The sequence below is a fragment of the Protopterus annectens genome, chromosome 15.part0, assembly GCF_019279795.1.
Source record: "Protopterus annectens isolate FY-2018-M chromosome 15.part0, PAN1.0, whole genome shotgun sequence".
Classification (NCBI taxonomy): Eukaryota; Metazoa; Chordata; order Ceratodontiformes; family Protopteridae; genus Protopterus; species Protopterus annectens.
The window spans coordinates 16,087,302-16,101,127 of record NC_056749.1 but is presented as its reverse complement, the minus strand read 5'-3'; the positions used below and the strand labels follow the sequence as shown (position 1 = coordinate 16,101,127).

Sequence of the window (13,826 nt, the reverse complement as noted above, 5' to 3'; positions counted from 1 at the left end):
CCTGTGCCTGTTACAGGAGGGCTTCCTGTACCAGCTACAGTATCACTTCCAGAGCTCCCTGTGCCTATTACATGACGTCTTCCTGTACCAGTTTCAGCATCACTTCCAGAGCACACTGTGCCAGTTACAGAAGGTATTCATGTATCAGTCATGAAATCACTTCCAGAGCGCACTGTGCCAGTTAGCGGAGGGCTTCCTGTACCAGTTACAGCATAACTACCAGAGCACCCTGTTCTTTTTATAGGAGGGCTTCCTGTACCAGTTGCAGCATCACTTCCAGAGCTCCATGTGCTTTTACAGGAGGGCTTCATGTACTAGTTACAGCATCACTACCAGAGTTCCCTTTTCCAGTTACAGGAAGGCTTCCTATACTAGTTACAGCATCATCTCCACAGAACCATATCCCTGTTACAGAAGGGCCTCCTGTACTAGTTACAGCATCACTGTGAGAGCTGCCTGTGCCTGTTACAGGAGGGCTTCCTGTAACAGTTACAGCATCACTACCAGATCTACATGTGCCTTTTAAGAAGGTCTTCCTCTACCGGTTACAGCATCACTTCCAGAGCTCCCTGTGCCAGTTACAGGAGGGCTTCCTGTATTAGTTACAGCACCACTTCCAGAGCACACTGTGCCTGTTACAGGAGGGCTTCCTTTATCAGTTGCAGCATCACTTCCAGATCTCTCTGTGCCTTTTACAAGAGGACTTCCTGTACCAATTATAGCATCACATCCTGAGCTCCCTGTGCCAGTTGCATAAGGGCTTCCTCTACTAGTTACAGCATCATCTCCAGAGCACCCTTGCCTGTCATAGAAAAGCTTCCTGTACTAGTTACAGCATCACTTCCAGAGTTCCACGTGGCAGTTACAGGAGGGCTTCCTGTACCAGTTGCAGCATCACTTCCAGAGCTCCCTGTGCTAATTACAGCATGGCATCTTGTAGCAGTTACAGCATCACTTCCAGAGCTCCCTGTGCCAGTGAGAAGAGGGCTTCCTCTACCAGTTACTGCTTCACTTCCAGAGCACACTGTGCCAGTTATAGAAGAGCTTTCTGTACTACTTATAGCATCATCTCCAGAGCTGCCTGTGCCAGATACAGGAGGGCTTTCGGTGCTAATTACAGAATCACTTCTAGAGCACCCTGTGCGCGTTACAGGAGGGCCTCCTGTATCAGTTACAGCATCACCCCCAGACCTCCTTGTGCCAGATACAGGAGGGCTTCCTCTAACAGCTGTGGCATCACTTCCATTGCACACTGTGCCAGTTATGGGAGGGCTTCCTGTACTAATTTCAGCATCACTTCCAGACCTCCCTGTTCCAGTTTGAGGATACCTTCCTGTACTAGTTACAGCATCACTACCAGTGCTCCCTCTACCTGTTAGAGGAGGCCTTCCTGTACTAGTTACAGCATAATCTCCAGCTCACCCTGTGCCTGTTACAGAAGGGCGTTTGGTACTAGTTACAGCATCAGTACCAGAGCACCCTGTGCCTGTTACAGGAGGGCTTCCTGTACCAGCTACAGTATCACTTCCAGAGCTCCCTGTGCCTATTACATGACGTCTTCCTGTACCAGTTTCAGCATCACTTCCAGAGCACACTGTGCCAGTTACAGAAGGTATTCATGTATCAGTCATGAAATCACTTCCAGAGCACACTGTGCCAGTTAGCGGAGGGCTTCCTGTACCAGTTGCAGCATCACTTCCAGAGCTCCATGTGCCTGTTACAGGAGGGCTTACTGTACTAGTTACAGCAGCATCTCCACAGCACCATACCCCTGTTACAGAAGGGCTTCTTGTACTAGTTACAGCATCACTGTGAGAGCTGCCTGTGCCTGTTACAGGAGGGCTTCCTGTACCAGTTACAGCATCACTTCCAGAGCTCCCTTGGCCAGTTACAGGAGGGCTTCCTGTACTAGTTACAGCATCATCTCCAGAGCACCATATCCCTGTTACAGAAGGGCTTCCTGTACTAGTTACAGCATTACTGCGAGAGCTGCCTGTGCCTGTTACAGGAGGGCTTCCTGTACCAGTTACAGCATCACTTCCAGAGCTCCCTTGGCCAGTTACAGGAGGGCTTCCTGTACTAGTTACAGCACCACTTCCAGAGCACACTGTGCCTGTTACAGGAGGGCTTCCTGTACCAGTTACAGCATTACTTCCAGATCTCTCTCTGCCTTTTACAGGAGTGCTTCCTGTACTAGTTACAGCATCATCTCCAGAGCACCCTTGCCTGTCATAGAAGGGCTTCCTGTACTAGTTACAGCATCAGTACCATCCCTCGCTGTGCCTATTAAGATCGGCTTCCTGTACTAGTTACATCATCACTACCAGAGCTCCCTGTGCCAGTTACAGGAGGGCTTCCTGTATCAGTTATTGTATCACTTCCAGAGCACACTGTGCCAGTTACCGGAGGGCTTCTTGTACCAGTTACAGCATCACTTCCATATCTCCCTGTGCCAGCTACATGAGGGCTTCCTGTACGAGTTACAGCATTACCACCAGGGTTCCCTTTTCCTGTTACATGAGGGCTTCCTGTACTAGTTACAGCATCCTTTCCAGAGCACCCTATGCCATTTACCGAAGGGTTTCCTGTACTAGTTACAGCATCACTGCAAGAGCTCCCTGTGTCTGTTACAGGAGGGCTTCCTGTACCAATTACAGCATCACTACCAGAGCACACTGTGCCTGTTACAGGAGGGCTTCCTCTATCAGTTACAGCATTACTTCCAGATCTCTCTGTGCCTTTTACAGGAGGGCTTCCTGTACTAGTTACAGCATCATCTCCAGAACACCCTTGCCTGTCATAGAAGGGCTTCCTGTACTAGTTACAGCATCAATACCATCCCTCGCTGTGCCTATTAAGATTGGCTTCCTGTACTAGTTGCAGCATCACTACCAGAGTTCCGTGTGCCAGTTACAGGAGGGCTTCCTGTATCAGTTATGGTATCACTTCCAGAGCACACTGTGCCAGTTACCGGAGGGCATCCTGTACCAGTTACAACATCATTATCAGTGCACCCTGTGCTTTTTGAAGGAGGGCTCTTTGTACCAGTTACAGCATCACTTCCATAGCTCCCTGTGCCAGCTACATGAGGGCTTCCTGTACTAGTTACAGCATTACTATCAGGGCTCACTTTTCCTGTTACAGGAGGGCTTCCTGTACTAATTACAGCATCATTTCCAGAGCACCCTATGCCATTTACAGAGGGGCTTCCTGTACTAGTTACAGCATCACTGCAAGAGCTCCCTGTGCCTGTTACAGGAGGGCTTCCTGTACCAGTTACAACATCCCTACCAGAGCACACTGTGCCTGTTACAGAAGGGCTTCCTGTACCAGTTACAGCATCCCTACCAGAGCACACTGTGCCTGTTACAGAAGGGCTTCCTGTACCAGTTACAGCATCCCTACCAGAGCACACTGTGCCTGTTACAGAAGGGCTTCCTGTACCAGTTACAGCATTACTTCCAGATCTCTCTGTGCCTTTTACAGGAGGGCTTCCTGTACCAATTACAGCATCCCTACCAGAGCACACTGTGCCTGTTACAGAAGGGCTTCCTGTACCAGTTACAGCATCCCTACCAGAGCACACTGTGCCTGTTACAGAAGGTATTCCTGTACCAGTTACAGCATCCCTACCAGAGCACACTGTGCCTGTTACAGAAGGGCTTCCTGTACCAGTTACAGCATTACTTCCAGATCTCTCTGTGCCTTTTACAGGAGGGCTTCCTGTACTAGTTACAGCATCATCTCCAGAGCACCCTTGCCTGTCATAGAAGGGCTTCCTGTACTAGTTACAGCATCAATACCATCCCTCACTGTGCCTATTAAGATTGGCTTCCTGTACTAGTTGCAGCATCACTACCAGAGTTCCGTGTGCCAGTTACAGGAGGGCTTCCTGTATCAGTTATGGTATCACTTCCAGAGCACACTGTGCCAGTTACCGGAGGGAGTTTTGTACCAGTTACAACATCACTATCAGTGCACCCTGTGCTTTTTGAAGGAGGGCTTCTTGTACTAGTTACAGCATCAGTTCCATAGCTCCCTGTGCCAGCTATATGAGGGCTTCCTGTACTAGTTACAGCATTACTACCAGGGCTCCCTTTTCCTGTTACGGTGGGCTTCCTGTACTAGTTACAGCATCACTGCAAAGCTCCCTGTGCCTGTTACAGGAGGGTTTCCTGTACCAGTTACAGCATCCCTACCAGAGCACACTGTGCCTGTTAGAAAAGGGCTTCCTGTACTAGTTACAGCATCACTGCAAGAGCTCCCTGTGCCTGTTACAGGAGGGCTTCCTGTACCATTTACAGCATCACTACCAGAAAACACTGTGCCTGTTACAGGAGGGCTTCCTGTACCAGTTACAGCATTACTTGCAGATCTCTCTGTGCCTTTTACAGGAGGGCTTCCTGTACTAGTTACATCATCATCTCCAGAGCACCCTTGCATGTCATAGAAGGGCTTCCTGTACTAGTTACAGCATCAATACCATCCCTCATTGTGCCTATTATGATTGGCTTCCTGTACTAGTTACAGCATCACTACCAGAGCTCCCTGTGCCAGTTACAGGAGGGCTTCCTCTATCAGTTATGGTATCATTTCCAAAGCACATTGTGCCAGTTACAACATCACTATCAGTGCACCCTGTGCTTTTTGAAGGAGGACTTCTTGTACCAGTTACAGCATCGCTTCCATAGCTCCCTGTGCCATCTACATGAGGGCTTCCTGTACTAGTTACAGCATTACTACCAGGGCTCCCTTTTCCTGTTACGGTGGGCTTCCTGTACTAGTTACAGCATCACTGCAAAGCTCCCTGTGCCTGTTACAGGAGGGTTTCCTGTACCAGTTACAGCATCCCTACCAGAGCACACTGTGCCTGTTAGAGAAGGGCTTCCTGTACTAGTTACAGCATCACTGCAAGAGCTCCCTGTGCCTGTTACAGGAGGGCTTCCTGTACCAGTTACAGCATCACTACCAGAAAACACTGTGCCTGTTACAGGAGGGCTTCCTGTACCAGTTACAGCATTACTTGCAGATCTCTCTGTGCCTTTTACAGGAAGTCTTCCTGTACTAGTTACATCATCATCTCCAGAGCACCCTTGCATGTCATAGAAGGGCTTCCTGTACTAGTTACAGCATCAATACCATCCCTCATTGTGCCTATTATGATTGGCTTCCTGTACTAGTTACAGCATCACTACCAGAGCTCCCTGTGCCAGTTACAGGAGGGCTTCCTCTATCAGTTATGGTATCATTTCCAGAGCACATTGTGCCAGTTACCGGAGGGCGTCCTGTACCAGTTACAACATCACTATCAGTGCACCCTGTGCTTTTTGAAGGAGGACTTCTTGTACCAGTTACAGCATTGCTTCCATAGCTCCCTGTGCCAGCTACATGAGGGCTTCCTGTACTAGTTACCGCATTACTACCAGGGCTCCCTTTTCCTGTTACAGGAGGGCTTCCTGTACTAATTACAACATCATTTCCAGAGCACACTATGTCATTTACAGAAGGGCTTCCTGTACTAATTACAGCATCACTACCAGAGCTCCCTGTGCCTGTTACAGGAGGGCTTCCTGTACCAGTTACAGCATCACTGCCAGAAAACGATGTGCCTGTTACAGAAGGCCTTCCTGTACTATTTAGAGCATCACTACCAGAGCTCCCTGTGCCTGTTACAGGAGGGCTTCCTGTACCAGTTACAGCATCACTACCAGAAAACACTGTGCCTGTTACAGAAGGCCTTCCTGTGCTATTTACAGCATCACTACCAGAGCTCCCTGTGCCTGTTACAGGAGGGCTTCCTGTACCAGTTACAACATTACTTCCAGATCTCTCTGTGCCAGTTACAGGGCTTCCTGTATCAGTTATGGTATCACTTCCAGAGCACACTGTGCCAGTTACCAGAGGGCTTCCTGTACCAGTTACAACATCACTATCAGTGCACCCTGTGCCTGTTACATAAGGGCTTCCTGTACCAGTTACAGCATCCCTACCAGAGCGCACTGTGCCTGTTACAGAAGGGCTTCCTGTACCAGTTACAGCATCACTACCAGAGCACACTGTGCCTGTTACAGAAGGGCTTCCTGTACCAGTTACAGCATTACTTCCTGATCTCTGTGTGCCTTTTACAGGAGGGCTTCCTGTACCAGTTACAGCATCCCTACCAGAGCACACTGTGCCTGTTACAGAAGGGCTTCCTGTACCAGTTACAGCATCCCTACCAGAGCACACTGTACCTGTTACAGAAGGGCTTCCTGTACCAGTTACATCATTACTTCCAGATCTCTCTGTGCCTTTTACAGGAGGGCTTCCTGTACCAATTACAGCATCCCTACCAGAGCACACTGTGCCTGTTACAGAAGGGCTTCCTGTACCAGTTACAGCATCCCTACCAGAGCACACTGTGCCTGTTACCGAAGGGCTTCCTGTACCAGTTACAGCATCCCTACCAGAGCACACTGTGCCTGTTACAGAAGGGCTTCCTGTACCAGTTACAGCATTACTTCCAGATCTCTGTGCCTTTTACAGGAGGGCTTCCTGTACTAGTTACAGCATCATCTCCAGAGCACCCTTGCCTGTCATAGAAGGGCTTCCTGTACTAGTTACAGCATCAATACCATCCCTCGCTGTGCCTATTAAGATTGGCTTCCTGTACTAGTTGCAGCATCACTACCAGAGTTCCGTGTGCCAGTTACAGGAGGGCTTCCTGTATCAGTTATGGTATCACTTCCAGAGCACACTGTGCCAGTTACCGGAGGGCTTCCTGTACCAATTACAACATCACTATCAGTGCACCCTGTGCTTTTTGAAGGAGGGCTTCTTGTACCAGTTACAGCATCTCTTCCATAGCTCCCTGTGCCAGCTACATGAGGGCTTCCTGTACTAGTTACATCATTACTACCAGGGCTCCCTTTTCCTGTTACAGGAGGGATTCCTGTACTAGTTACAGCATCATTTCCAGAGCACCCTATGCCATTTACAAAAGTGCTTCCTGTACTAGTTACAGCATCACTGCAAGAGCTCCCTGTACTTGTTACAGGAGGGCTTCCTTTACCAGTTACAGCATCACTACCAGAAAACACTCTGCCTATTACAGAAGGCCTTCCTGTACTATTTACAGCATCACTACCAGAGCTCCCTGTGCCTGTTACAGTAGGGCTTCCAGTACCCGTTACAACATCATCTCCAGCGCACCCTGTGCCTGTTACAGAAGGGCTTCCTCTACTAGTTACAGCATCCATCATCTCTGGAGCTTCTTGTGCCTGTTAGAGGAGGGCTTCCTGTACTAGTTAGAGCATTACTTCCAGAGCTGACTGTGCTAGTTACAGCATTGCATCCTGTACCAATTACAGCATCACTTCTAGAGCACCCTGGGCCTGTTACAGGAGGGCCTCCTGTATCACTTACAGCATCACCCCCAGACCTCACTGCACCAGATATGGGGGGGCTTCCTGTACCAGTTATGGCATCACTTCCATTGCACACTGTGCCCGTTTTGGGAGGGCTTACTGTACCAGTTACAGCATGACTTTCAACGCTCTCTGTGCCAGTTACATGAGGGCTTCCTGTACTAGTTACAGCATCACTACCTGAGCACATTGTGCTAGTTACAGGAGGTTTTCCTGTACCAGTTACAGAATAACTTCCATAGCTCTCCTTGCCTGTTACATGGGGGCTTCCTGTACCAGTTACAGCATCACTTCCAGAGCTCCCTGTGCCAGTTAGAGGAGGCCTTCCTGTACTAGTTACAGCATCATCTCCAGCGCACCCTGTGCCTGTTATAGAAGGTCTTTCTGTTCTAATCACAACATCACTACCAGAGCATCCTGTGCCTGTTAGAGGAGGGCTTCCTATACCAGCTACAGTATCACTTCCAGAACTCCCTGTGCCTGTTACAGGAGGTCTTCCTGTACCAGTTTTAGCATCACTACCACAGCACACTGTGCCAGTTAGAGAAGGTCTTCCTGTTTCAGTTATGGCATCACTTCCAGAGCACACTGTGCCAGTTACTGGACAGCTTCCTGTACCAGTTACAGCATGAATACCAGAGCACCCTGTTCTTGTTACAGGAGGGCTTCCTGTACCAGTTGCAGCTTCACTTCCACAGCTCCATGTGCCTGTTACAGGAAGGCCTCCCATACAAGTTACAGCATCATCTCCAGAGCACCATATCCTTGTTACAGAAGGGCTTCCTGTACCAGTTACAGCATCACTACCAGAGCTTCCAGGGCATTTTAAGAAGGGCTTCCTGTACCAGTCACAGCATAACTTCCAGAGCTCCCTGTGCCAGTTACAGGAGGGCTTCCTGTATAGTTACAGCAGCACTTCCAGAGCACACTGTGCCTGTTACAGGAGGGCTTCCTGTACCATTTACAGCATCACTTCCAGAGCTCCCTGTGCCAGTTACAGAAGGTCTTCCTGTACTAGCTACAGCAGCACTTCCAGAGCACAATGTGTCAGTTACCAGAGGGCTTCCTGTACCAGTTACAGCATCACCATCAGAGCACCCTGTGCCTGTTAAAGGAGGGATTCCTGTACCAATTTCAACAACATATCCATAGCTCCCTGTGCCAGCTACATGAGGGATTCCTGTACTAGTTACAGCATTACTACCAGGGATCCCTTTTCCAGTTACAGGAGGGCTTCCTATACTAGTTACAGCATCATTTCCAGAGCACCCTATGCCTGTTTCAGAAGGGCTTCCTCTACTAGTTACAGCATCACTCAAGAGCTCCCTGTGCCTGTTACAGGAGGGCTTCCTGTACTAGTTACAGCATCCCTACCAGAGCACACTGTGCCTGTTACAGAAGGGCTTCCTATACTAGTTACAGCATCATTTCCAGAGCACCCTATGCCTGTTACAGAGGGGCTTCCTCTACTAGTTACAGCATCACTGCAAGAGCTCCCTGTGGCTGTTACAGGAGGGCTTCCTGTACGAGTTACAGCATCCCTACCAGAGCCCACTGTGCCTGTTACAGAAGGGCTTCCTATACTAGTTACAGCATAATTTCCAGAGCACCCTATGCCTGTTACAGAGGGGCTTCCTCTACTAGTTACAGCATCACTGCAAGAGCTCCCTGTGGCTGTTACAGGAGGGCTTCCTGTACCAGTTACAGCATCCCTAGCAGAGCACACTGTGCCTGTTACGGAAGGACTTCCTGCACTAGTTACAGCACTACCAGAGCTCCCTGTGCCTATTACAGGAGGGCTTCCTGTACGCATTACAACATCATCTCCAGAGCACCCTGTGCCAGTTACAGGAGGGCTTCCTGTACGAGTCACAGTATCACTTCCAGAGCACCCTGTGCCTGTTACATTAGGACTTCCTGTACCACTTACAGCATCACTTTCAGAGCTCCCTTTGCCAGTTACATAAGGGCTTCCTGTACTCATTACAGCATCATCTCCAGCGCTCCCTGTGCCAGTTACAGGAGGGCTACCTGTACTAGTTAAGGCATTACTTCCAGAGCTCCCTGTGCCTCTTACAGGAGGGTTTCCTGCACCAGTTACAGCATCACTACTCAAGCACCCTGTGCCAGTTATAGGAGGGCTTCCTGTACCAGTTATGACATCACTTCTTTTACAACTTGTGCCTGTTATAGGAGGGCTTCCTGTACCAGTTATAGCATCATTTCCAGAGCTCCCTGTGCCAGTTAAATGAGGGATCCTGTAGTAGTTACAGCATCATCTCCAGAGCACCCTTGCCTGTTATAGAAGGGCTTTCTGTACTAGTTAGAGCATCACTACCATCCCTCCCTGTGCCTATTAAGTTTGGTTTCATGTACTAGTTAACGCATCACTACCAGAGCTCTCTGTGCCTGTTACAGGAGGGCTTCCTGTACCAGTTACAGCATCACTACCAGAGCTCTCTGTGCCCGTTACAGGAGGGCTTCCTGTACCAGTTACAGCATCACTTCCAGAGCTCCCTGTGCCAGTTACAGGAGGGCTTCCTGTATCAGTTATGTCATTCCTGTATCAGTTATGGCATCACTTCCAGAGCACACTGTGCCGGTTACCGGAGGGCTTCCTCAACCAGTTACAACATCACTATCAGAGCAGCCTGTGGCTGTTAAAGGAGGGCTTCTTGTACCAATTACAGCACCACTTCCATAGCTGCCTGTGCCAGCTACATGAGGGCTTCCTGTACTAGTTACAGCATTACTACCAGGGATCCCTTTTCCAGTTACAGGAGGGCTTCCTATACTAGTTACAGCATCATTTCCAGAGCTCCCTATGCCTGTTACAGAAAGGCATCTTGTACTAGTTACAGCATCACTGCAAGAGCTCCCTGTGCCTGTTACAGGAGGGCTTCCTGTACCAGTTACAGCACCATTACCAGAGTACACTGTGCCTGTTACAGAAGGGCTTCCTGTACCAATTACAGCATCACTGCAAGAGCTCCCTGTGCCTGTTACAGGAGGGCTTCCTGTACTAGTTACAGCATTACTACCAGAGCTCCCTGTGCCTATTACATGAGGTCTTCCTTTACCAGTTTCAGCATCACTTCCAGAGCACACTGTGCCAGTTACAGAATGTATTCATGAATCAGTCATGGCATCACTTCCAGAGCACATTGTGCCAGTTAGTGGAAGGCTTCCTGTACCAGTTACAGAATAATTACCGGAGCACCCTGTTCTTTTTACAGGAGGGCTTCCTGTACCAGTTACAGCATCACTTCCAGAGCTCCATGTGCCTGTTACAGGAGGGCTTCCTGTACTAGTTACAGCATCACTACCAGAGTTCCCTTTTCCAGTTACAGGAAGGCTTCCTATACAAGTTACAGCATCATCTCCACAGCACCATATCCCTGTTACAGAAGGGCTTCCTGTACTAATTACAGCATCCCTGCAAGAGCTGCCTGTGCCTGTTACAGGAGGGCTTCCTGTACCAGTTACAGCATTACTTCCAGATCTCTCTGTGCCTTTTACAGGAGGGCTTTCTGTACTAGTTACAGCATCATCTCCAGAACACCCTTGCCTGTCATAGAAGGGCTTCCTGTACTAGTTACAGCATCAATACCATCCCTCACTGTGCCTATTAAGATCGGCCTCCTGTACTAGTTACAGCATCACTACCAGAGCTCCCTGTGCCAGCTACATGAGGGCTTCCTGTACTAGTTACAGTATTACTACCAGGGCTCCCTTTTCCTGTTATGGGGGGGGGCTTCCTGTACTAGTTACAGCATCATTTCCAGAGGTCCCTGTGCCAGTTAGAGGAGGCCTTCCTGTACTAGTTACAGCATCATCTCCAGCGCACCCTGTGTCTGTTATAGAAGGGCTTCCTGTTCTAATCACAGCATCACTACCAGAGCACCCTGTGGCTGTTAGAAGAGGGCTTCCTGTACCAGCTATAGTATCACTTCCAGAACTCCCTGTGCCTTTTACAGGAGGTCTTCCTGTACCAGTTTCAGCATCACTACCACAGCTCCATGTGCCTATTACAGGAAGGCTTCCTATACAAGTTACAGCATCATCTCCAGAGCACCATATCCCTGTCACAGAAGGGCTTCCTGTACTAGTTACAGCATCACTGCGAGAGCTGCCTGTGCCTGTTACAGGAGGGCTTCCTGTACCAGTTACAGCAACACTACCAGAGCTTCCTGTGCCTTTTAAGAAGGGCGAAGGGCTTCCTTTTACCAGTTACAGCATCACTTCCAGAGCTCCCTGTGCCAGTTACAGGAGGTCTTCCTGTACTAGTTACAGCATCCCTACCAGAGCACACTGTGCCTGTTACAGGAGGGCTTCCTGTATCAGTTGCAGCATCACTTCCAGAGCTCCTTGTGCCTCTTACAGCAGGGTTCCCTGTACCAGTTACAGCAACACTACCCAAACACCCTGTGCCAGTTATAGGAGGGCTTCTTGTACCAGTTATGGCATCACTTCCATTCCACCTTGTTCCTGTTACAGAAGGGCTTCCTGCACTAATTTCAGCACTACCAGAGCTCCCTGTGCCTGTTACAACATCATCTCCAGAGCACCCTGGGCCAGTTACAGGAGGGCTTTCTGTACTAGTCACAGCATCACTTCCAGAGCACCCTGTGCCTGTTACATTAGGACTTCCTGTACCACTTACAGCATCACTTCCAGAGCTCCCTTTGCCTGTTACATAAGGGCTTCCTGTACTCATTACAGCATCATCTCCAGAGCTCCCTGTGCCAGTTACAGGAGGGCGTCCTGTACTAGTTAAGGCATTACTTCCAGAGCTCCCTGTGCCTCTTACAGGAGGGTTTCCTGTACTAGTTACATCATCATCTCCAGAGCACCCTATGCCTGCTACAGAAAGGCTTCCTGTACTAGTTACAGCATCACTGCGATAGCTCCCTCTGCCTGTTACAGGAGGGCTTCCTGTACCAGTAACAGCATCACCACCAGAGCTTCCTGTGCCTTTTAAGAAGGGTTTCCTGTACCAGTTACAGCATTACTTCCAGAGCTTCCTGTGCCAGTTACAGGAGGGGTTCCTATACCAGTTACAGCATCACTTCCAGAGCACCGTGTGCCAGTTACAAGAGGCCTTCCTGTACCAGTTATGGCATCACTTCCATTGCACCCTGTGCCAGTTACTGAAAGCCTTCCTGTAGCAGTTACAGCATCACTACCAGAGCACCCTGTGCCTGTTACTCGAGGGATTTTTATACCAGTTACAGTATCACTTCCAGGGCACCCAGTGCCTGTTACAGGAGAGATTCCTGTAGCAGTCACAGCATCATGTCCAGAACTCCCTGTGCGTGTTATAGGAGCGCTTCTTGTACTAGTTAAGGCATCACTTACAGAGCTCCCTGTGACAGTTACAGGAGGGTTTCCTGTACCACTTATAGCATCACTAGCAAAGTATCCTGTGGCCGTTACAGGAGAGCTTCCTGTACCTGTTACAGCATCACTATCAGAGCACCCTGTGCATTTTACAGCATGGCTTCCTTTACTATTTACAGCATCACTTCATGAGCTCCATGTGCCAGTTACAGGATGACTTCCAGTACTAGTTACAGCATCATATCCAGAGCACCCTATGCCTGCTACAGTAGGGCTTCCTGGACTCCTTACAGCATCATCTCCAGAGCTGCCTGTGCCAGTTACAGGAGGGCTTCTGGTACTAATTACAGAATCACTTCTAGAGCACCCTGTGCCTGTTACAGGAGGGCATCCTGTATCAGTTACAGCATCACCCCCAGACCTCCATGTGCCAGATATAAGAGCGCTTCCTGTACCAGTTATGGCATCACTTCCATTGCACACTGTGCCAGTTACTGGAGGGCTTCCTGTACCACTTATAGCATCACTAGCAAAGTATCCTGTGCCAGTTACAGGAGGGCTTTCTGTTCCACTTATGGCATCACTCCCATTGCACCCTGTGGCCGTTACAGGAGAGCTTCCTGTACCTGTTACAGCATCACTATCAGAGCACCCTGTGCATTTTACAGCATGGCTTCCTTTACTATTTACAGCATCACTTCATGAGCTCCATGTGCCAGTTACAGGATGACTTCCAGTACTAGTTACAGCATCATATCCAGAGCACCCTATGCCTGCTACAGTAGGGCTTCCTGGACTACTTACAGCATCATCTCCAGAGCTGCCTCTGCCAGTTACAGGAGGGCTTCCGGTACTAATTACAAAATTACTTCTAGAGCACCCTGTGCCTGTTACAGGAGGGCGTCCTGTACCAGTTACAGCATCATCCCCAGACCACCCTGTGCCAGATACAAGAGCGCTTCCTGTACCAATTACCAGTTCCTGTACCACTTCCATTGCACACTGTGCCAGTTACTGGAGGGCTTCCTGTACCAGTTGCAACATCACTTCCAGAGCACTCAGTGCCAGTTATAGGAGAGC

The 13,826-nt window shown here is 49.3% G+C and overlaps 1 protein-coding gene across 1 annotated transcript; it reads right to left on the bottom strand.

The window, feature by feature from the left end:
- Positions 1-5,157: 5,157 nt before the first annotated feature.
- On the bottom strand, positions 5,158-8,136 carry LOC122790149 (mucin-19-like). The gene is made up of 3 exons (XM_044057735.1): positions 7,348-8,136; positions 6,653-7,259; positions 5,158-6,461 (listed from the first exon to the last, which is right to left on the bottom strand). The coding sequence occupies exons 1-3, from the start codon at positions 8,134-8,136 to the stop codon at positions 5,158-5,160; spliced, it is 2,700 nt and encodes an 899-aa protein (XP_043913670.1).
- Between the last annotated feature and the right edge of the window lie 5,690 nt (positions 8,137-13,826).

Bases quoted from the DNA above. Each gene is read 5' to 3' on its own strand.
- LOC122790149 (XM_044057735.1), bottom strand. From the start codon at position 8,136: ATGGGAGGCCTTCCTGTAACAGGCACATGGAGCTGTGGAAGTGAAGCT. The intron at 7,260-7,347 runs GTAATTGGTACA...CTCCTCTAACAG, and splicing joins GGTGCTCTAGAAGTGATGCT to GCACAAGAAGCTCCAGAGAT. The intron at 6,462-6,652 runs GTACAGGAAGCC...CTTCTGTAACAG, and splicing joins TGGTAGTGATGCTGCAACTA to GCACAGTGTGCTCTGGTAGG.